At 37.4% G+C, this 24261-nt stretch overlaps 1 protein-coding gene across 1 annotated transcript; it reads right to left on the reverse strand.

Annotated features, from left to right (window-relative positions):
* Positions 1-3666: 3666 nt before the first annotated feature.
* Positions 3667-12077, reverse strand: LOC139133626 (uncharacterized). Its single transcript, XM_070700374.1, has 5 exons — positions 12048-12077; positions 11215-11268; positions 7594-8803; positions 6975-7038; positions 3667-6240 (listed from the first exon to the last, which is right to left on the reverse strand). The coding sequence occupies exons 1-5, from the start codon at positions 12075-12077 to the stop codon at positions 5166-5168; spliced, it is 2433 nt and encodes an 810-aa protein (XP_070556475.1). The 3' UTR covers positions 3667-5165.
* Between the last annotated feature and the right edge of the window lie 12184 nt (positions 12078-24261).

The following is a 24261-nucleotide window of genomic DNA, read 5'->3' on the forward strand; positions in this document are numbered from 1 at the left end:
TATTTGGCACGGCTTTCACTTGTGAGCAATATTCGTCGGGTTTATAAACAGTCCGATCCGCATAAAGTTCAATCTCTGCCACTCACTGGTTTCTTTACATATTTGCTGACTAGAGTAAAACTCAAAATACAGAAATATCTGACTTAAACAGGACAAGCTGGTACTCAACCTTCAAGTGCAGCCATAGGGAACCTGGGCACCTGGTTGTTGTTGTTTGTATTGTTGTTTATGTTTATTTGTGGTGTTGTTGTTGTTGTTGTTGTTGTTGACCAATGAAATTCGATGAACATAACTGTTGTGTTGTTGTTAATGTTTCAAACGTAACGTTGTTGTTGTTGTTTGTATTGTTGTTTATGTTTATTTGTCGTGTTGTTGTTGTTGTTGTTGTTGTTGTTTTTGTTGACCAATGGAATTCGATGAACATAACTGTTGTGTTGTTGTTCATGTTTCAAACGTAACGTAGATGTCATAAGAAACACTACAAGGACTTGGCCTGATACAACTCTCTGCTAACGTACACTCTCTTCATACAGTATAATTGTATGAAGAGAGTGTACGTTGGCAGAGAGTTGTATCGGACCAAGTCCTTGTAGCTTTTCTTATGACATCTACGTTACGTTTGAAACATGAACAACAACACAACAGTTATGTTCATCAGATTTCATTGGTCAACAACAACAACAACAACAACAACAAGACAAACATAAACAACAATACAAACAACAACAATAACAACAACGTTAAATTTGAAACATTAACAACAACACAACAGTTATGTTTGTCGAATTTTATTGGTCAACAACAACAACAACACGACAAATAAACATAAACAACAATACAAACAACAACAACCAGCTGCCTGGGTTCCCTATGGTGCAGCATACAAAGTAAAACACTCTCTAAGTCTCTAGAAAGTTCCCGTCCTGGACTCCCTAGGTATACAGTGATAACACACAAGAACTCCCAGGCAAAATAGAAAATACACAGGTCCTCCATACATTATCTATGAGTAGTCTATGAGAAGCTATGAATAATTTCTTTTCAATACAAAACTAGCTAAATCTGTGTATTTATAGACTCTTGATTATTGATATTAATGTACTTGATCAGACTAGGGTAGTTACCGGTGCATGTGTGAGCAAGAAATTTGATTTTGGAATTTCACTGAAATGTTGATTCACTATCTTGTCTATGAGGAAACTATGAATAATTTTTTTCCAATACAAAACTAGGTAAATCTGTGTATTTATGTACTCTTGATTATTGATATTAGTGTACTTGATTAGACTAGGGCGATTACAAGTTCACGTGTGTGCAAAAAAATTGATTTTGGAATTTCACCAAAAATGTTGATTCTCTAGTATATGAGGAAACTTTGAATATTTTTTTACAATACAAAACTAGCTGTTCAAATCTGTGCTTTGACAATTTGATGTAAATGTACATGGCGAGAATATCATATTTGAAAGAGCAGATCTGAAAAACCAATATGATATTGGAATTTCACCCAGTGATTATTTGTAAAGTTCAAAAAGGATTCTTTGAAAGTTCAAAGGTCAAATGGGAAATTATAAGTCAATTAAGATATTATTGATACAGACTGTGACATCTGGGGGAGGGTCGCTGTTTTTTGTGCATGAAAATTGGGGTAGGTAACTCTTTTTCTTGCAAACACTTTTGAAGGGCCTAATTTTTCAGCCCAGGGCCATAGGGTGCAAAGGGTTAATGAATCAATCTGATGATTTTTTTGGGGGGGGGGGTCACATTTTACAAGTGATGAATTTGGGGGGGGGGGGTCGAATTTTAGAAATTTGATTGGAGGGGGGGTCGCTTTTTACATTTCATTTGTCGCTCAAATTCCACCGCCCCCCCCCCTCCCCGTAAAAAACAAATGCTCCCTAGTGAGATAATTTTATAAAGACAGGAAATACTCAATTTTGTATCCATGTCTATAGTAGCTTCAGGGACATTGGCCCTATGTTTTTTTCTGACAGTCTTTTCATAATTATATTGGGATGTTGCCGGTTTGAAGGTATCATTGTTGTAAGTGATAACATGTTCACATGTGCAAATTGGTAATACACAGAAGCGAGAGGTACTTCTTCATTCGACATATTCAAAGTTTAATCTGGACACATCTACTTGGTTACAATAAGTCATTGGACCATGAGGACATAGTCCATCATAGTCTGAGCAGACTTGGTTTCAAAGCTATTCTCTTGGTACAACAAAAGTATTATCTGCATGTAATATGTCTCAAATACGCCTGTTTTTCAACCTCACAGGTCATGATACTTTAGCTATGATAACATATTCCTAACTACCATAAGGAAGTTGCAAGGTTATACTTTTGAACTTCATATACAAACTGCCTTATATTCATCTCAAAATATTATCTTTCTTCTCTACAAACCTAAGAGTTAACAAGTTGATGGAAAATTTATCTTAAAATACTGCTCAAAACCATGTTATAGTACTGTGGTTAAAGTCAAAGCAAAAACAATAAACAAACAAATCATTGTTGATAACAACTTGTTAATGGGTACTTTGATTACAAGTCCTTTGAGAGGAGTCCTGTTCATTAATTGGGTCTAAGATTAAGAATGAGTTCCATGGTGGTGGAAATGTAAAACCAATGTGGACTGCCACCCTTATTACAAAGGTCATTAGATAAGTCAATTAGTAATTAATCGATACAATGTTGCCAAACATTTTTGCATTTTTTGCATTTTATTATAATACTCACTGATTATCACGTGTACCACATTTCATAAACGATACCGCCAAGTGTCAATGAATTGTGTTACACCACTGTGAAATCAACATCAGTACAATGATTCATCTATTTGGATGAAGTGTTTCTGGACATATCACTCTAATTAGGAAAGTTCATTACATACGTCAATTAAATATTAATTAACATGACACTGCATAGAGTCTTTATTAAATATTAATTAACATGACACTGCATAGAGTCTTTATTCAATGCTAAAGCAATTTGAGCTCAATATCTGTACCAAGTTTCATGAAATTTGATGAACATTACTTGCCATATCAGCTTAATTACGAAAATCATTAATATGCAATCAGCAGATAATTGATATGATACTTCTATATATCTTTGCGTACCATAACACTACTGGAGGATCAACATCTTATATCATCAAATTTGATACAGTATTTCTAGACATATCATATAATTATGAAAGTTCATCAAATATGCAAATTAGCAATCATTTGAGATGTTACTGTTTAATGTCTTCGCAGAGTATTACAGAACTGAAAGATCAACATCTGTACCAAGTTTCATCAAATTTGATGCGTTATTTCTGTATACAGTCCACTAATAAGGGAATTTCATCAAATATGCAAATTAGCAATTAATTTCAATGACACTGATAAATGTCTTCATTTAAATGTTAAAACAATGTGAGCTCAACATCCGTACCAAGTTTCATGAACTTTCATTAATAATGTCTTGACATATCAGTCTAATGAAGAAAATTTATTAAATATGCAAATCAGTAGCTAATTAACTGATACTACTACTTATCAATGCACGCCATTACACCACAAAAGATCAACATGTGTGCTGCGTTTTATCAAATTTGATGCAACATTCCTAGACATATCACACTAATTACAAATCCACAAAAATATGCAAATTAGCAATTAATTGATATGATACTGTTAAACGTCTTCTCACAGTTGTAAAGTACTGTGAGATCAACATCTGTACCATGTTTCATAAAATTTGATGCTGTGGTTCCGGAGATGCCCCACTAATAAGGAAAGTTCATTAAATATGCAAATTAGCACTTAATTCGCATGACGCTACTATGTGTCTTTGTAAACTTATATGAACTAAGCGCTTAAGATCTGTACCAAGTTTTATCAAATTTGCTGCAGTATTTCTAGACATATCACCCTAATGACAAAAATTAATCAAATAAGCAAATTAACAATTAATTGATGCAATACTGACATATCTCATTGTGTGCTATCAGAACATCTTTACAAAGTTTCATGAAATTTTCTAGTGCAGTCGCTCTAGAAACAGAGATTTTTCAAAAAGTCATCGTCAATGACATAGTCCCTGCTTTTTTCAATAAAACGGCCGTCAGGCGACCGTATTGGATCAGATCGCTAAACAAATTGACGTGCATATGTATATGTGTGTGACATAAGGAGTAATCCTTGTACCAAGTTTTAATGAAATCGCTCAGGCATCTCTGAGATATCTGCATGAACAGACGGACAGACGCACGGACATGGCCAAACCTAAAAGTTCCCCAGACGGTGTCCATGAGGACTAACAAGCAAATATTGTTGAACACAAAATGCTGTGCAGGAAAGAACCCGATTGAGCTACAAAAACAGTACTATCAGAGGAATCTGAAAGGAGTTTCAGTAATTTACAATATTATCCTTCACTGAAGACAGAAAGTGTCCCTTCAGTCAGCTATTTCAATTCACCACCATAAGATGCATTTCAAGAAGAAGCAAAGCTCTAAGGCAAGACTGGCCTCACCTTCACTGATACTAAGCTACAGCACCGTAAAGTATTATCATTGGGCATTTTTCATTTACTCATCACAAGAGGCAGCCTCATCAAACACTGAACAATGGGCCAGGATTCTTTAGAAATTCAAAGTTTGATACACTCAGTAAAACATTAGAGAAATGGATGTAATACAGCTGTGGAATAACTAAATATCTTTTTCTACTCTGAAAACGAAGCTCCCTTATTTTAATTGGTTGCTTCTTACATTCCAAATAAAACCACGGGTCACAATTATCTTTTAATTGCAATGCTTCATCTTTTTAATTTGGTATAAAATACTTTGAGATTACACTTTTCTACGGTGAACACTTATCATATTGAATATTTTGTCTGGATAATTCTGTTGCTGCATCCGTTATAGGAGCAATTCGCTGCATTGTTCAATCTGTTCACTTGTCCACTTTGTAATCTGATGACTGTTTTTACCGGTATATGATCAGCACACGTCTTTGAAATCTTCATGTGTTTTTCTTATTACCTCGCAATCTCTTAGCCATGTTTGCATTTCCTGTGCTCTGTCAAATGCTGCATCATAGTTGTTCAAAACCTTCTTGATGCTGTCTTTTCCAATTTTCGATGGTTTTCTTCTTCCCTGCATCATTCAGACGGTCTCAACTATAACCTCGGAATAACTCTCGGGGGAGTGCTCCTTCAGTAAATCAGCAAGGCCAGAATTACTGGTGATGAGGACTGGCAAACCAGCAGCCATGGCTTCCATTCCTACCATACCAAATGGCTCATTCCGGGATGGCATCAAACACAGGTGACTCTGTTGTAAATCCTTTTGAATTTCTTTTTGCGTTGCGTACGGTGCTGGAATGGATTGTAGGTGACCATCGTTGATTAGCTTCATGATGTTTTCAGCCTTTTCCTGTTCTTTCTGCTTGTCGAGCTCTTGCTGAATACCACGGATTTTCCATACAGGAATCTTGTGAGCTGGTTTATTTTTATTCTTGAAATATTCCACCACCTTTCCTAAAGCTGCGGCAGCAATATCATAACCCTTTAAACCTTGTACACCGTCGACTCTGCCGAAGGTCAATATCTGTACCTTTGGCTGACGGTAATGGTTTCTGTATGTCGATTTCAAAAAAACTTTCATCAGGCTGGGAATGAAAAGTTCATGTATGATGGATCTATGACTACGGAACTTGTTTTGAAAGTGACTGTATATCCTGTGACCAACTGAGAATACAACTTTTGCGTCCGTTGCATGATCGCAAAGTTCATCCTCTTTCTTCTGCACTGTGCTTGGTGCCCATTCATCTTTATGCACGTCCGTGTCTTCTGGTATGACATGGTTGAACAGTATTACCTTCTTTGAACGAAACCATTCATTGCGAATGTTCAGCGCAGCCCGAGATGTGACAGGTTGGTGACCTATGATGACTTCAAGGTCTTCAATTTCTTTTATTTCTTTGAAGTGAAGAGTGTAATAGGTGTTGAGCCAATCTAAATCTGGACTTCTGTCGCCCAAGACTTTGGGTAGTATTAGCTTAATTCCCCTCCTGCGCGCATCATCAATATCTTCCGTGTTTCTTTTCAGAGCTGTGGCGTAAACTTGACCAATTTCAGCAGCTAACCCAGAGATAAGCCTATTTACTGTCGAGATTCCCCCCTTTTGGGTTCCCCACTCGTCATTGATGACCAGTAGACTTCTATCACTGAAACGAGCGCTAAGAAAAGAAAAAGAAAAAAAAAGCAAATGAACAAAAAGATAAGAGATATAATAACACATTGTAATAAACCGTACTTAGCTAATAACCTTTGCACCTCTCTGATCTTATAAAGATCAAATTATTGCCACCTCGTGGTATTTGTTACTTAGAAAATGCATCCACTTCACTCTCTCTTGCAGTTAAATGGTATGAAGCTTCTCCTTTGTTTCCCATAGCGAGCTCGAGTTTCATGTACAGCATAGGTGTTAAAAATAACTTGACTTTGTTGTTAGAAACAGTTTATCATGTTTCAATGAAATCTTACGAAGCCTGCACTAGGACGTGGAACCTGTGAATCTGAGCACCGGTGACGAATCAAGGTATTCTTTGGATTACCAACCGAACATTGTTTTTGCATACTCAAAAGACTCCATATCTTGAAGGAGTGCCACAGTAAGTGCGTGCATTTCCTTTCGTAAGTATATAAATACACGTTGATCTGAAGTTTGCGATTAAAATATGAACATGTGTGAAGGACGCCGCTTTCTATCAATGATCGACAAGTTGAAATTTTCAACTTCAAAGTTGAAAAGTGGTGGAGAGTATAGCAAATAAAATTGAAACTGACAAAAGTAATGCAACTTGAAAGAGGTACGAGATAGTAAGATAACAAAAATGTTCGTATCATTACGGAAACGGCAGATGTATGAAATCTAGCACCATTGTGAGATATTTTTTTCAAAGAATATTACCGCTTTTTCTGTATTTCCTCGGGCTGTTCTGAAGGTTTGACCCCAGGTGTTGCAAATAGCATCTCTGCAATATCAATAAAGCAGAATCATACTCGTAAACGATTGCAATCACTAAATGGTTATTGAAGTTTTGTATTCTCAGACCACTAGTCACAGAATATATAACATGGAACGGTAAATTATTTGTTTGGCATGTTGTGACCATAGTATTGTGCAATTGGTCGAAATGCTAAATACTTTAAAGGCTTTAAATGACCAAAGCCATTAGGTGCTAGTAAGAGTACATGATCACTGCAATGACAATAGAATGTTTTAAAAGATTCAATCGCAATACAATTTATTCATAGTGTCAGAAATATTATTTTGTAACTGTCCAATAAAAGTAAATAAAAATTGACTCAAATCTCCCGTCAATTTTCCAGTCTGTCATTTTCTCGTATGTCATTGTTTACAAATAAGTCTTTCTTGTGACCCAAAAGATGTTGCCCATAAAGACGCCGTGTTTGTGTTTTTTCTCGCTGAGTTTCACAGATTACTCCATTTAAACACTTCCTGGATAATAACTTCAGGAAGGTATTGGGTCATACTTTACTGGGATAAAAAAGAAAGTGACACTTACTACTGGCTTTAAAATACCATGGCTTCAAATTTAGGGGATGTACATAGTCTTGCAATATCCTACAGACTGCTGAAGCAGTGCCATCCTTCTCTTCGATTTGAACACATCCATCGTCCAAATCCATAGAACCGGGTTGTAAGCCTTCGTGTTTGTGGTTTTCTCCGGAGCACTTCAAACAAACATCAAATGATAAGCCGGGTGCATAGGTACCGACCACATGCTGTAACTCGCCTTCAGCTGTACGGCGGAGGTCGTGAAATGTTGTCGGATGAAACTGTTGATTCTCTGACTGTGTAAGTGCTCGTAACATTATGTCGGCCCCGATTCGATGTACGATAAAGTGAAAACCTTTATCTCGTACAAAGAAGCGGGCATAATTCTTGTAGAGAGGAATCGATTCGCTTGGCCATTTTCGTAGACAGCGGACAATAAATCTATAAAAAAGGCCTTCAGGTAAGAAGTTTCCTGGAAAGTGAAAGTAGATTGGACAACATGGCTCACTCTTTCTTGATACAACGATTTTTTCTTTGTCATCAAGGTATTTCGTGAGAAAGCACGGAACATAGTATTTTGCTCTGTGTTGAGCATCTGGAGTTTTAAAGGGTACCTCTGATAGGATGTCATACAGCTCCATTGTCTTCAGGATGATTTCCTTGTCATTCAGTCGATTTTCTTTTTTTAACACGTCGTCGACGACGGTCTCATATAATATTCCCCCACGTAGTGCTTCTGCCTGGACAGATATCGGAGCATCGGCTTGCAAATCGTCCTCGCAAGTGATAGCCTTCGTAATGAGTACCTTGAACAGGTTGACCAACCAACAAACATTCACAATCACCGTTTCTTTCAGTTCCGGTAGACTGTCATAGTGTAAGATCTCGCCAACGCTATGAAGATAAACCAGGGCTTTATGCACTTCATTTGTATCCAGTCCAAGATCTGCTCCAAGTTTGTAAGCTGCTTGTAACTCCAAGGTATCTTTCTTCTCCTTCCTGAGTAAAAGCTCTAAGTGTATCCACTTAACTGGAACTTCGTCACAGAAATAATCATCAGTTGATAATTCTCTTATCCATTGACGGAGCTCTCCAACGGCAGCATCACTTGTCTGGCAGTTCTGTCTTGACTTGTTATCGATTGCAATATATCTGACTTTGTGTGTATTTGCTGCACTGAAAACATTTGAAACTATATATTTTTTGATTTTCTTTAACTGCCCGTCAGCAGAGTATCCATATTATCTGTGGACGTCAACACCTATATAAATAAAATCAATGAGTGATCAATAATGAAGTCATATGTAATGAAATGCTAACATCCTCCTTTGTTGTCAAATTGCAACTGAATAAACAGGTATGACTATGTGTAAAATGGGGATAAGATACCCATGTAATACTTACAAATAACTTTAAATTGTCCCACATATATATACGTCCTAATCATGCTAATAGACTGTTTCAAAACAACGTACGATTTATGTTCCAGACACATGTACTGCGCAGTTAGTTTTGTTTTTTGTGGTCCCATAAGGTCCGTTTAAAGCTCACGCATCGGCCAGACACTTTCTCTTAGTTCTCCTCAGTATACAATATTAGTCTGGGTCATTTCCAAATTGGCGAGGCTATACCATAATATTTCTTCCTTTCATTAGCCGATCAGAGGAAAGCGCGCCATCAGCAAAGTTGTATTTCCCGGCAACCTCCACATGCGTCCATCGTTACGTGCACAACATGTGTTGAACTCTATCTTGCTATGAACACCTCCAATGCACTATTTACATAACTTTTTTTCATGTAATATCGCATTGCGCAGATCCGTGTCAAAATATTGTCGGTTGTGGAAGAGGGTTTTGCCAAACCCTTAGCGTTGCACATTTCATGGAAATACGGATGTCGTTTGTAAAATAATAATTAATTGCGCCGAATTCTGGTATCATCTCGAACAGTCGGTGGCCACTCTGTAAACACACATTTTCAAAATCGCGTACGTACCATTTTTAGTCTGCGTCGAACAATCACAACTTAGCGACTTAGGTATCATTTTAAAGCTCTGATATCGCAAAATGCCATACGCGTACCTACACAAATGAATTTGAAAACAGTATTTCTAATAGAGGTGACGAACATCTACAAAATGATTCTCGATACTTGAGAGAAATTGATAAACTGGCGGTGGATATTATGGAAGACCGGTCACGACATGCGACATGCGAGTTTTTAAAACTGCGATCTGCGGTTACGGTTAGGGTTAGAGGTTAGGGTTAGGGTAGGGGTTAGGGTTAGAGGTTAGATTTTCTCTGGTAAAAAGCCTTACATCGCTCTCAACCCTGGAGGTTAGGCAAGGGAGGGAAATCGTAACGGCATAACTTAGGGTTAGTTAGCGTTAGAGGTTAGGGTTAGGGTTAGCCCTGCGTACCATGCTGTGTGTTCCGCTACAGCTAATCGCCCCGTTACGTGGTGAGCGGGCGATTAGCTGTAGCGGAACACACAGCATCGTACGCAGGGCTAGGTTAGGGTTAGATCGCAGATCACAGTTTAAAGACGCAGGTTGTATGTCGCAGGTCGTGACCGGTCTTCCATACATGTCTGAGTCCTAACGTGGCCGCTATTTCTCCCACGGTGTATTCATTGTAGAAGTATGGCAGAAATAAGCTCGTCTCTAGCTCTGTAATCCATCGTTAGGAGGAGAACGAAATGACATGTATGCAAACGCCATATTAGAACTCCACTGCTCCAGGTCGCAGTTTAAAAAAACTCGCATGTCGCATGTCGTGACCGGTCTTCCATAGGATATAAATCGTAAATATCTCAACAATTTTTCCACTTATCGGACTCGTTGGTGGCTATGATCTTCTGCAGAACACGTGGATCATGTTGACAGTCAAAATTTGTTGAACTTCATAAGGCAGAGGCTTAATAAGCGGCCGAAAACTGCCGATCACTCTTGGCGGGTGATTTGTGACCCTGGCGTGACCTCTACTTTATTAATGACGTTATCTGGTCGATGATTGGCTTATAGTCGGAATACATTATCATAATGAGTCGCCAATTTTGGAAATGACCCGGACTGAATATTGTTCATGACATCGTAATTGATTACCTTGGGCTGTGTTCACAAAAAAATGGTTGGGGGGGGGGGGGAATTTTGGGGGTAGTAGAGGGGGGACTAGAAAATTTTAATCTACCTGTAGGGGGTACTTGAAACTTTTTGGTTCCCCTTTATGTTTTACATTTTCCAATTCCAAGTTTTGTAGGTAATTTAATGAAATTTGAATATCATTTTATGTCATCGAATTGTTGTAATGTCAGTAATAATTTAACCAAATCTAGAACCATTTTTCTTACATTTCATGACTTTTATCTCGAAAAAATCTAAACGTGTGATTTGTTGTAAAAAACCAAACAAGCCTAGTAACAGGGCAGAAGCTGCAACTGTTGATGATTTTTGCAATATTTCTATGCAATATATCAACTACAGTTTCTTGCTGTCTCCCTACAGCATGCTCAAACACATAATATTCAGTTTGTCGACAAAGCCTGTATATAAATATGTATTAGGTGATAATTTAATTAGAGTCCAGACTGACAGTCAGTTGTCAGTGATACAAATGCATGGTAGACATACTGGTACACATACATAGGCTGTGATAGCAAGCTGAATACTGGACAGTTCAACATGCTGCAGAGAGTAGAACAAGAATGCAGTTGTGTAAACTGAACAAAGATATTGTCAAAATTATCAAAGCTACTGCCTTACAGGCAGTGTCATTATCAGATACTGCTCTGCTACTGCAGTGTCACTGTCACTGCATACCTGAACAGTGACAGAGATAGCTCTGACTCTGATCGATGTACATGGTAGTTGAAGAAGAGTTTGTGTCAAATGACACTCATGACAGTAAAACATACTTGTACACAAGATCAGGCAACACATGGAAGAACACAATTTTTGAAGTCTGGCATATGAGAAAAATCAAATATTAAAGAAAGATGGGGTCACCATGCTTGATTTTCTAAATTTTCACATACTTGTCATAAAATAATACAAAAGTAAAACTTTGAACAGTAGAGACTAAATGAATAAATATGTGACTAAATGGAATTATTTATTTTTTATCTAAATTTGCCATTATTACACCCAACATTTCAGAGAGGAAAACATTTATTTGATGGAATTTTTTATCTTTCCGGTATTGTCAATTTTGAGTAGCATCTAATTCATATATGTCTTGTACTTTTTAAAAAAAAAAAATTGGTAGGTCACTGTGCTCAGTTTTTTACAACATGGCAATTAGCCAGAATTCACAATTTGTCTACTCTCTCATGATCGTCATTCTGTGTGCTCTTCGGCAGGAGCAATTGACCTGGCCAGAGTTAGATTAACTCAAGTTGGCTTAGACCAATAAATCAAAAAAATTCACTGATTCACTGATTCACAACAATTTCTTTTTCGCTCACCCCCCTCATTTTCTTTTCTGCCCCTGCCATTTCTTATGCGCTTGTTATATTGAAGGAAGGATCCCGCTCTGAGATACCTGAACGGCGTCTTACATATTTAGGCCTAAACAACGTAAAAGTTTCTATTATTGTCATAGATACATTTTAAACTTTCAAGGTTTTTGAAGGAGGACACTAACATTTTAGAAAAGAGTATTCGTAGAGAGTCATTTTACATGATGGAACATCCTGATTTCCTCCGTCAAAACCCTCTTCTTAATAACTAAAATCTCTCTGACTTCATTATCATGCAAGCTACAGACATAGAATTCTAATCAATTCTAGCCTTCAAAAATAAATCTCATATTGACCATATTTCATTCCCATACGATAATACGTTCCTAAGATGTCTCAGTAAAATAGAGCGACGCGGAGACATGTACGCTTACACATAAACGAAATCAGAAAGACAACATTGATTAAAGGGATGCAGTCGTCGGAACTGCGCTCAAATGTCGTATGGGACCTATACGACCGTACTGTATCCAAGGTACGATGGTGATTGATGAAAGTTCAAACATGTCTTTTATAATCTACATCGTATAATTTAAATGTTGCTGCTATGATGCGGTGCATCTAGATATCATGCACGAAATACAATGTTTGTGAACAAGAAGTTCCGCCGACTGTTTCCCTTTAAAACCCCTTCTTTGATAACTGGATCTAAAGCATTGATAAATATGTAAGCAGATCAATACCTCTTGAAGCAGATCCTTCTTAGTTCCAACAATAATGACTGGTGGAGCTGATACTTTTCTTCCTTTCATATTCCTTGTTTTCCCGTGAAGGCATCGGTAGGAATGGATGGAATTCATCCAGAAGCAGAGGAAGTCTGTGAAAATTAAAAGATCACAGACGTTATATCAACTCATGACGTTGAGATTGGTTTGCGGTTATGTATTGGGGTCTGAACTTCCTTGAATGACGAAATATTGCTGAGATAGGTTGTCAAAGGTTAAGTTGTTAACATATTTTGTAAAACAAAAAAATCATACCAAAATGTGCATGGTAGTTGGATATCAGGCGTATACATTGTTTTCTATGGTATAACTGTGATATATCGTTTGTGCGATTTCGCTCACGATAATCAAGGTTGTCCTCCTCAAGGCAATACGTTTTTGTTACCATACACATATAAGCCACGGACCCGAATCGAACAAGCACCAATGACTTCATGCGTTGCTTATTCAATGTTACGTTTTGTTTAGATCGTCATGTTAAATCAAAATCTTACTTGCAGTAATATATCTGGGAGAAATTATAGTTACATTTTGAAACAAAACAGCAAACAAACAAAACAAAATGAAAATACCATGTGTTTCACTCATGTTATGCTAAGTAAAAAAAAACTATAAGTTTTGGAAACACATGTTATTGTACACTCAGTGTGACAGTTTTCGGACGACCTCAGTTTTCGGACATTTAGTGACATGCTGTTAGTTTCACTCACTTCGCTCCGTATCGATAGCGTTTTACAGGTCATGTGTCCTCATATTAATATTGTTGTCCCGTTTTTTTGGGTAGAAGCTATTGAGGGTGCTACGAGCGGCGGTCACAAATTGTCGTCTGACACCGCGTCAGTGATACTGTCAACATACTGCCGTCAGGTCAAAGTAACTGAAATTTTGACTAAAGTCCTGATTTAGCATTGAATTTTGAATGTGGGGGAGAATAATGATTTTGAAAATATTCTTTCCATTGTTCGCTACGATTGCATGTAGTTTTAACGAAAACTGCGCAGTTGTTTCGAGAAAAAAAAGTACATTTAATGAACGTAAGAAGTGAACAAGTTTTCGGACAGACAATATTTAGCATAATCGTGTGAACGAACGTAGTAAGTGACTTACCGCGTAAAAACTTGACAGGTAAATAATTCCATACGATGAAATATACTCGCTATTTTTATTAAATAATGCCTGTGCGATTCTAATACAAACAAAATATGCGATGGAAACAATTATAAGTAATACTCACTGAACAAACTTAGCGAAGTTAGCCACACATACGATACAAGGTGCCGAAAGCAACACACACAGCCATGTGCGGTAAAGTAAGCGCCACACACGTCGAAATATGGTTGAGTCGTCCATGGATTAAACATAACTAATTATCATGAAATATTCTTATATACAGCTTTCTAAACACATCGACATTAAAAATCGGTGGTTTGAAGTTTCAAATTATCAATACGTATCTCCTTATCACATTCCAAACACGACGTCCGATTTCTGGGATTGCAGTCCGATTACTACGCCATCGACATGGGGTCAAAACTTTGGCAACTTTGACCCCGAAATATCACTCCCGTCGTGTCAACTGAGTTTGAGGATAACCACAATAAAGTTTCGAAAGGTATGGTAATAAGATTTCGTATTGCTGGTCCTTTACGAAACGACTTTGGGAGAAATTTACTACCCTGTCCGAAAACTGTCACACTGAGTGTAGTGTAAAAGTGACGCTAATAATTCATGCAAGAAAGAGATATTCAACAGGCTAAGCAATGGAAATAACATATATGGACGCACAACTGAAGTGAAAGAGGTGAATGGCGTTGCTGTTCGCTCTTCAAAAAGTCACATTATTATCATATATTACCAAGATGGTCAGAGAAAGGAAATACGTCATGACACTGTGCTCACACTTGGTTACACGTGGCAAGCCAGGGTGGAGTGTATACACGATATTTAATAGCTTCTATGGACCTTTGGCTGGTGATATTCATAGTCAAGTGGATTTGAAAAAAAATGATGCGCTGTCCATTGAAGTATGAAATTGTTGGCAACTGTTGCAACCATTGATCACAAACACTTATACAATACCATGAAACCTAGTACATCATAATTAGTGATACAATCTGCCATACCAAAGTAAAGGTGTCCTCTTGCATAGAATTAATGTAGACAATATTTGGTCTCTCTAAGGTCTATGGTTGCACAATCGAAGACTAAGGTAACATGTAATAATGGGCATTCTTTAGAGCTTCCACTGTTAATGATGCTGCCACACCTACGTGATAATGGTATGTCCCAAACTGCCACCCATTAAACAAGCATTGCAGTATCATAGATAAATGGGGAAACTTCCAAGCACAACACTATACATACCAAGGAGCCCATGGCATTAGATTTGTACGTCAGTTTAAAGCCTTCTAACCACATTTAAATGCATCAAACCAAGAGATTTGTATAGAAGCCATTACTTGACTTACACAGACAAATAATTCAATAAATATACAACATGACAATGGAAAGAAAAATCACCTCTCAAACCAAATTTCCAAGCATTCATTCCATACAAAATTGTCATATTTACATCTACATATGTAAGAGTTTGTGATTAGTAGCCTGACCTTGTTGGATTAAGCAGCAAAGTTTACTGTCTATACAGACGACACTTTTTGTTGATATACTGATGTTATCCTGCATCTTGTAAATGAAAGGCTGGTTGTCTCCAAGATCTGTGTACCACAACTTCTTTTGATTCACTTATGGTGACGTCAATGCAACACCTTCAGTATAATATGGTATGTTGGCTGCCTTGCCAGGCAATCTGACTAATGTTTATGAGATTTTCACGTAAGTTTACTCTTTTATTGCTCATTAATATTTTTTTGGTAATGCTGACTTCCATTTACAGTTGAGCATGTATCTACCACAAACACACAGGTAAAATACAGCAATTCTCAGCGTTTTGCAACTGGAACAGGGACTTCAAAAATATATATACAATTCTATGCTTTTCAATAAAAATATCGCATACATTGTCCCTCCTACTATATGTACAAAATAAAGAAATAACTGTCTTATCAATAGAAATATAGCAGATTGTGAAAATTCTTTTTTGTTCTTTTGTCAACATCTATAGGATTTCATTCTGTTATAGATAGCCATCAAAGCATTCCACATTTTGAAGCCGGCCACATTTAATGTGGAAAATATTCATTAAAGCCCGACATACTTAGTCTTGGTCTCCTAGTGTGCCTTATCCCATGGAGAGTGATAAAGATATAACACACAGCTGTATGTAATGATAAAATAGTTAAATGTACAGGCACATTGGGTGAATATACTACATTATATTACAATGATCTGCCTGTCGCATTTTGATTGGTCGAGCTCAACCACGTGACTGACCACAATATACAGTAATGGTCTGTTTACAATATGAATAATAAGATTAACAACTCGAAGTATCGTAACTTTACAGCTCAAACGTAAATTACAATCAACACAAAATGAAATGGAGCACTTGTGGGCCAAGTTGAGATACTTTTTTCTGAAAATATCACCGGATTTGCAAATTTTTTACTTCGCGCGTCACAGTGCGTCACGTATTGCTCAGTTCTTGGGCTCAGTTGTCGTTCGCTCTGAAATTTTCGCACGTTTTGACGATTTTTCTACGATTCGTTGATAATATAATGGAAATACAGACTCCGCTCTGACCATGAACGTTTATTTGTGGGCGCGGGCTCGAGAAAAGCCAAATAAACGGGCTCGGCAAGCCTCGCCCGTTAATTTTGGTTTTCCTCTCGCCCTTGCCCATAGATAAAAGTTAATGGTCAGCGCGTCGCCCGTTATTTCTATATCAATTTGATTAGTTTCTTGTCCTCTTTCTACTCATGTGATTATTTTTAAGACAACCAACAAGGCTATTTATATGTATCGACAAATCAAACTTTTCTTGATTTTTTATGAATAATAGATCATTGACTGAAACACATAACATGCAACCAATGTTTACTTTTTGCTCATGAACCAGATACATTAAGGTATTTCAACATACAACAATTAATTCAGAAACTCTACAGGGAAAAGTAAACAATGTTTCATTCCAGTACAAATGGTGCATCATCTTCTGGAACAATTTATAAAACTTACACAAGGATGACGACATTGAAACGAACATAAGAATTTTAACTATAGTGAACTTGACTATTCCTTTCAAATCCTGACCTAATTTGACATCTTCAACCGAGATGCTTTGCACTGTTAACTATTAGCACAAAGACATCAGGGGTTGACCATTTGATATCCTGGAAGTGTCTGGAAGATTGAAGAGGTAGCATTGTCTTTTTGTTACCTGATTTATGGTACATTATTTTTTCCCCACTCTCCCACCTCTTCTTTTTGTCAAACCTTCTCTGGTTGTTTTTTAATTGTATTTTGCTGGGAAATTTTTTTCCCTCGAGACACCCGAAGGATGGATGTCAAATGGTCCACCCCTTGATATTGATCATGTTTACATACAGAGATACAATGGCCAGATTGCAGAAAGTGTAAAATATTCAACTATTACAACCTTGATACTCTTAAACATTGAAAAAATTATAGGAATATATTTGTCTCATGATTGTTTTTGCTGCATTCAACTCCAAATATAGTTTTACCTTATCAAATGCTTACTAAATCAACACATTGTGTACTCTTAGTTCCTGTAGGTAAAAAATCGCCAAAAATAAGGAAATCTGTCCTCAAGTTTTATTTATTTTGTTAATATCAACACAATCTGAACGAGTTATGGTACTCTCACTCAATGGAACCTTCGTGCTAAATTTCAAATCTGCGTTGGAAATGGTTGTTGTAAAGATATTTTTCACCAAGAATAACAAAGAAAAAGAAAAAAATATCACAATTGTATATCTCATCCTGACATGGCAATATATGTATGAGAACATTCATAGGGATTTACAAACAAATTTCAAATCAATACAGCAAATTATTTCTGTAATTTTTTTCCGTCAACAATAAGAGAAAACTTCACAAAACGCAAAATTGAAGATATTTCTCGGAAAACTTAAAACAAACCATCTATATAGCAGCTGAAAGAGCTTCTTTGTGTTATGAGAGATAATTTTTTGTGACACCTGTGTTGATGAAGGAGGTAATCTTTGATAGCCCACTTCAGGTCGATCTGACAAAATGGCAAAAGTAGCGGCAAAAATATGTACGGCATTTACAGATTTATCATAATTTCAACACATCTAATTGAAATCATCTCTGGAACATGTCAACTAGATATTGATATTCTCAAATCTATGTAGATAATTTTGAGAAAAAAGCTTTTGACCAAAAATGGCAAAAGTTGCCCAAAAAATACAAAATTGCCGATTTCATCCTAATTTCAATATATCATATTAAGATAAACCCTAGAAACCTGTATACCAGATATCAAAGCAATCAGACAAGTTGTTTCTGAGAAGAAAAAACAATTGACCTAAAATGAGGAAACTTGCGCCAAAAATACAAAATGCAATTCATCAGAATTTTAATACATCACATTTAAATCAACCATATGAACTTGTATACCATATATCACAACTATCAGATGGGTAGTTTTTGGAGAAAAACAGTTTGACCAAAAATTGGGGAAATTGCCTCAAAATTACAAATATGAACATTTCCACTACATTTAACAAACTTGACTGAGATCATCCCGAGGAACATGGACAGAAACTTTCGAAAGATTTGGACAAGAGGTTTCAGGGAAGAGGATTTTTCGACTAAAAACTGAAAACAATACGCCAAAGATACAAACATGTTAATTCAATCATAATTTGTACACACCTAATACATACATACATACATACATACATACATACATACATACATACATACATACATACATAGATACATAGATACATAGATACATACATACATACATACATACATACAGACAGACAGACAGACAGACATACAGACATACAGACATGCAAATGAGATGCAAATATACTGATTTACCTCATAAGATAAGCTGTCTTTGGTATGTATATATATACATACACCAAATGCTAAAAAGTAAGAGTTGGGAAAGTATTGAAAGTAAACTTAACACAATCTTTGAAAATGCTCAATTATACTATCAGAGTGTTCAATGTATGTAATGATCATTCAATTTGAGTGAAAGTAATAGAAATATTGATCAACTTGCCCTCACGTTTCCATAAAAATTAGAAGTTGTCAGGCTCTTTTAGAAAATAGAATATATGGAATACCTTTAACCATCCATTCCCCTACTGAGTGTTCTTCATCACTTTCCTGGTCATTTAAAGTCGCAGTCACGGTGTCATCAAGTGATTTTGTCAAATCAGTTACCAGTAAATATATAACTCTGTTGCCTAGAAATGCCTGGAATATGGAAATCACAAGAAGAATAGCTGAAGCTGTTCGTTGAGGGAACGCATTTTTTGAAAAGGTTGATGTTTGGTGACGGGAAAATTTCCCAGTGGCAAACACGAACGGGGAGGATCGGCTTTTCAAAGGTGCAATTTCATTTTGAGAGGAGAAGTAGACATTGTCAGATAGTTTTCTTGTCGCAGTCTCCCATCGTATGTAGTTTTGATATCAGAACATCCAGCAAACAGCCAGAAATTCTAAAAAAGAGCTATAATTTTACTTTAATTCTGGTAAAAAGCCCTGAACTACGATCAACCTATACACATATTATCTTACATCTCCTAGAAGTACAACATAATATACCTGTTTTGACAGCACAGGAAATATTGAGCAGACGAAGTGCTATCATATAGTCCGAGACATACCTGGTGGGTTATATAATACAGGCTTTCTCCAGCAAAGTCCCAAAGGCTGTAGTGAGTATCTGTGAGTCCAACGTCTTTTACTTCTCTGAGACGGTCCTGAATACGAGAAAAAAAGACCATGTCTGACTCTCCTTTATGTCTTAAGTCCGCCTCGATGGATTGTTGTGGCCCCCGTTCCAAATTCGGAGGAAGTTGTTGACCTGGTGTATCACTATAAATGATAGGAGTTTGCTTCTTCATGTCAGATATGAGTGTGTCTTCCAACATCTCCTGTATTTCTTTTTGATCAGGCTGACTATGACGCTCCGTTTCTATTTCCTGTTCATCATACGGCAAAAAAGAAGAAGATAAATCACATATGCAAGATGATATATTCCTTACAGGGAGTAGAAAGTATAAAAAAGGATAATTTGGGCAAAATGGTAAATTCAGCTTCTGCAAAAAGCCAAGAAAAACAGGTTTGCAAAAGGTAACCTTCCAACTTTAAAGGACATCAGCAAAATTAATGCTTTGAAGTACAGCCTTCTGACAAGGCTATTCCAATATATCCAATATCAGCTCCATTGAAGAGAAATGTTACAGATTTTTCAAATGCAATTTTGTTCTGATCTGAAACGATCACTCAATGTAAACTGTTTTCTAATATTTATAATCTTGCAAGCTAACTCATGAAAACAATTCTGTCTTTTCCAAGGATTAACTCCGTAGACATAACGTATATGCCCTATCTTTATACGAGGTGATATGTCATAGGCAGTATTTGTGCTTCCATATTAACAGTAACGAAATATGTTCAAACTATTACACATGAGATTGCAAAATGTCCTGTTATTGAAGATATAAAATATTATTATACACCTACTGTCGTAACCTATGGGAGTTTGACAGTCAATAACTTTCCGTATTTTGTATAGTACGCGGAGTCCCGAATACGGGAGACGCGCGACGCGGCAATTTTCAGGGGTTTGTAGCAATTTTATTTCAACAATTGCGCGCGTTCCACTCATATCGCGCGTGCCGCATCCTTCAAAATTTACCATAGAATTAGTTTATACGGACGATTAATGGAGGGAGGTGTATAATAAAGGTAATACACAGAATACGGCCCTGTATGGACTCGGGCTCAGTGAGTGACGTATTGGACCCGCCTTCGGCTCGTCCAATACGTCACTCACTGAGCCCTCGTCCATACAGGGCCGTATTTTGTGAATAACCCTATAATACTGTAAGATAAGTCATGTCAGAAATTATATTTCCCATTTACACTGAACATAGCCTAGTTCTGTTGTTTCTTATAATGTTTTCAGCAGAAATGTCATCAACCTTGACAAAATCCCATTCATCTCTGACCTCTTTCAAGTGACTAACTAAGTACTGACGAGGTACTTCAAAAGAAGTGCTGAAGTCCTATTGCAGTGATTATGGTCATTTGGGAGCTGCATGAAAGGGTATTTGGAGGCCAACTTTGGTACGGTAAGCCACAATTTGCGAAAATGTTTTTTCTGTAGAGACTTACGCCCATTAAACACCAATGGCCTTAGTATTTTAAAGGACGGAGGTCGCCTCGTCTGCGGCTATGCGACTTTCGTGTTGCTAAATATTGCATCCTTCCAATATGAAGCAAATTCAGCATTTAATGCGTGCTCTTAGTAACATCAGTTCTTATAGCCTTCCATCACTATAAGCAGTCCGGGTTATGTCCATATAAAGGGTAGTTGGGAAAAGCCAATGGCGTACCGTATATGTAATGAGGTTAAGGCAAGAACCAATCACATACTGTATATGTAATGACGGTTAAAGGTTAAGTGGGTTCAGTTTGAAATGTTATGCTGAGATCGCGATCTGACCTGACAGATCCACCTTGATCGATCGAGTGAGAATGTTGGCTACCCGGAGGTGTCGACTCAATTTGCGACGTTCTACCGTGTTAAAAATTGTAAGGATTTCTTTAGAAATAGTTTTTTTGAGTTTTTTTACTCTAGACCATGTTCGACAAGAGTAATTGGACGTTTTTCGTACTCTTTACCAGCTTCTGGTTAATTTCTCGGCGATTGATTGTGGCGCGCGTTTTTCTGAGCGAAGGTCAATCGTACCGGGAAATGCATGGTGATCGAAAAATCGTGCTCCATCGTGCTCCGATCACTGACAAGAACATTGACCCATCGTTGCAAAGCTTGAAACATTCTCCATTCTATAGATGGAAAGGTTAAATTAAATTTGACCAAAAATAGGCGATATTTGGCGACAAATAACTTGCTGTAAATTAACAAGGGTCAAATCCTGATTTCTAGGAGCGGTACCTGGCCAGAAAATCATCCAAAGAAGTAATATTCGATGTAATAACCACCAGTGTCAGTCGCCATCTCGACCGTACTGAACATTGTGCATAACGTCTATATCTAAAAACTACCTAGTGCTAAAAATAAAGGTGAAATCTGGCCGAAAGTTTCAAACTCATTACAATCTGCGAGCCAAGGATTGCATGGTTAATTATTCATGACGTTGGCGGCTGCAGGTTCACTGGATTGTCCATCGTAATATCCTCTCTATGGACATAACCCAGACCACAGAGTAACATTGACAGAGTGACAACACTTGCATGCCTTTTGTTCCATGGTCGTCTAGGTAGACTATTGGCTTTTCATATTAAAATGAGCTTCAAAGGTGTTAAACTTTTTGGAGGCTTTGTTTGTGGTTGATAATTACACGAGATTATGTGAAAAATACGACGAGATGGCATCGTACTGCCACTCGCGTAGCAACCATATTTACTTTGTGAGCTCTCAGGCCAGAATCACTGCTTCACGCCAATCAAAACATAACACGCCAGTAGTTTCATAAACATGTCCTTCCTTGACGCACGTGCAAAAGAGGGTATGACTGACCGTAAACCATTGAGTAAAACCAGACAGTATCGATAAAAGACTTTCAAATTTGGTTCAAACACACTCATTATCTCATAATTCATCTTTGTCGCTTATGAACACAACTTCCGCAGCCATCAAAACCTTATCCACTCAGCTCCATTGCTATAGTGCTTCGACATCGTACATCGTTCTACCTACGACGACAACTCTATTTACCTTACCACAACAGACGTTGTGGAAGAGCTTTCAATGGAACAAGTCATGTGATGATAATATAGCTACAGCTGGCGCGCACTAGCCAGGAAAAAAGTGATAACGTAAAGTATTTATTCAAATTATACATTCAGGTCCTGAGTGTGTGTTGTCTACGGCTTTGAGATAATGTTCGCTTGCCAGAGTGCAATGAGCCACGAGACTCTGACAAACAGAATGAGAATTTGCATTCCAACGTCCTGAAGATCTCACTGACAACAGAGATTTAAGTACAAAATAGGGCGTCACTTGGTCTGTTAAGGATATATTTGGACGGCCTGTCAACACTATGACCGCTGCGGACAACTTTGGCATGGTAATGTATTGTTCAAATCACAGTGGATAGAGGGACTGTGTTCAAATGCATACATTAGGTAATATACAATAATTGCCTAGTAACTGGTCATAAGGACAAAAGTGCCCATTTATTATCATTAGCGTCCGTGCGTTACTAGAAATACGTCGCCATTTGCAGAGGTTGTAGGTGAAATAGTGAACGTGTTTCTGGTAATGTATTATCACGAGGGTAATACACGAAAAAGTAGCCAGATGAAGACAACGAATAGAGTTTTTAATACTTCACATGCTATTGTATCATTACGCCACTATGAGAAGTTTATCGGCCGAATCTTTGGCAGCTGCCACGGTGGTGCAAGTTTCATGGCGAAAAAGAGCGAAAATTTCCTTAGCATATCCACTGTGTCCTTTTTGCACTAACGTCTTTGTTGTCAATGAGCTCTTCAAGTTCCTATGCAGATGGAAAATCTTGCTCTTATAATTACAGAAGTTCGTCGCTCTTCGCGATCTCACCAACCACTGCTGTTCCAAAGCTGCGGACGACACTTCATGTATGGTCATATGACCAGGCACCTTTTCACAACTATTTCCCAAGAAAATAACCTTTGAAAATAGCCCCTGGCGTCACTTATTTTTCGAGCCATTGGGCCCTAGGTTTATTTTCGTTCTTGTCATAAAACTTGTTATGGCGCTTTGTGACACAAATGAGCATATGACATTTTATCACACCCAATGCACGTCTGGTTTTGTTCGCCGTTATAGTGCCCATTATATCAAACCTGTGGACATGCATCGCCACTTTTTCGCCACTACTTCCCTCATCGGTGTTTCCTTGGGGAAATAAAGGAACACTTTAGCCAACTGACCAAGCAAGCTTAAGAGGTATTCGCCATGGCATGCAAACGTGAACCTGGTGATGATGATGTGGCTCAAGATATAGGTATATAATGGTCTGTAATTGCAATGATGTACCTTTACATATCCACTCAGTTATGTCGACACCATAAATATCGGCTCCGTCAGTGCTGATATGACTCTCTTCATACTTCTCATCGAACAAACTCCTTTTAGTAGACGTTTTGCCAGAAGCGAAGGCACCAACCAACATCACTCGTCCTCGGAATATCTTCTTTTTCACCCCAGGATCATTTACAGTTCTCTTTAATTTAATATTCAAGTTGTCCTACGGAATAACAATACACTAGACACATTTTTCACGTTG

This window comes from Ptychodera flava, chromosome 5 (genome assembly GCF_041260155.1).
Source record: "Ptychodera flava strain L36383 chromosome 5, AS_Pfla_20210202, whole genome shotgun sequence".
Taxonomy (NCBI): Eukaryota; Metazoa; Hemichordata; class Enteropneusta; family Ptychoderidae; genus Ptychodera; species Ptychodera flava.

Bases quoted from the DNA above. Each gene is read 5' to 3' on its own strand.
- LOC139133626 (XM_070700374.1), bottom strand. From the start codon at position 12,077: ATGGCAGGGGCAGAAAAGAAAATGAGGGGG. The intron at 8,804-11,214 runs GTATGTCTACCA...GCTGACGGGCAG, and splicing joins CAGCCTATGTATGTGTACCA to TTAAAGAAAATCAAAAAATA. The intron at 7,039-7,593 runs GTAAGTGTCACT...TTGATATTGCAG, and splicing joins ATGGTATTTTAAAGCCAGTA to AGATGCTATTTGCAACACCT.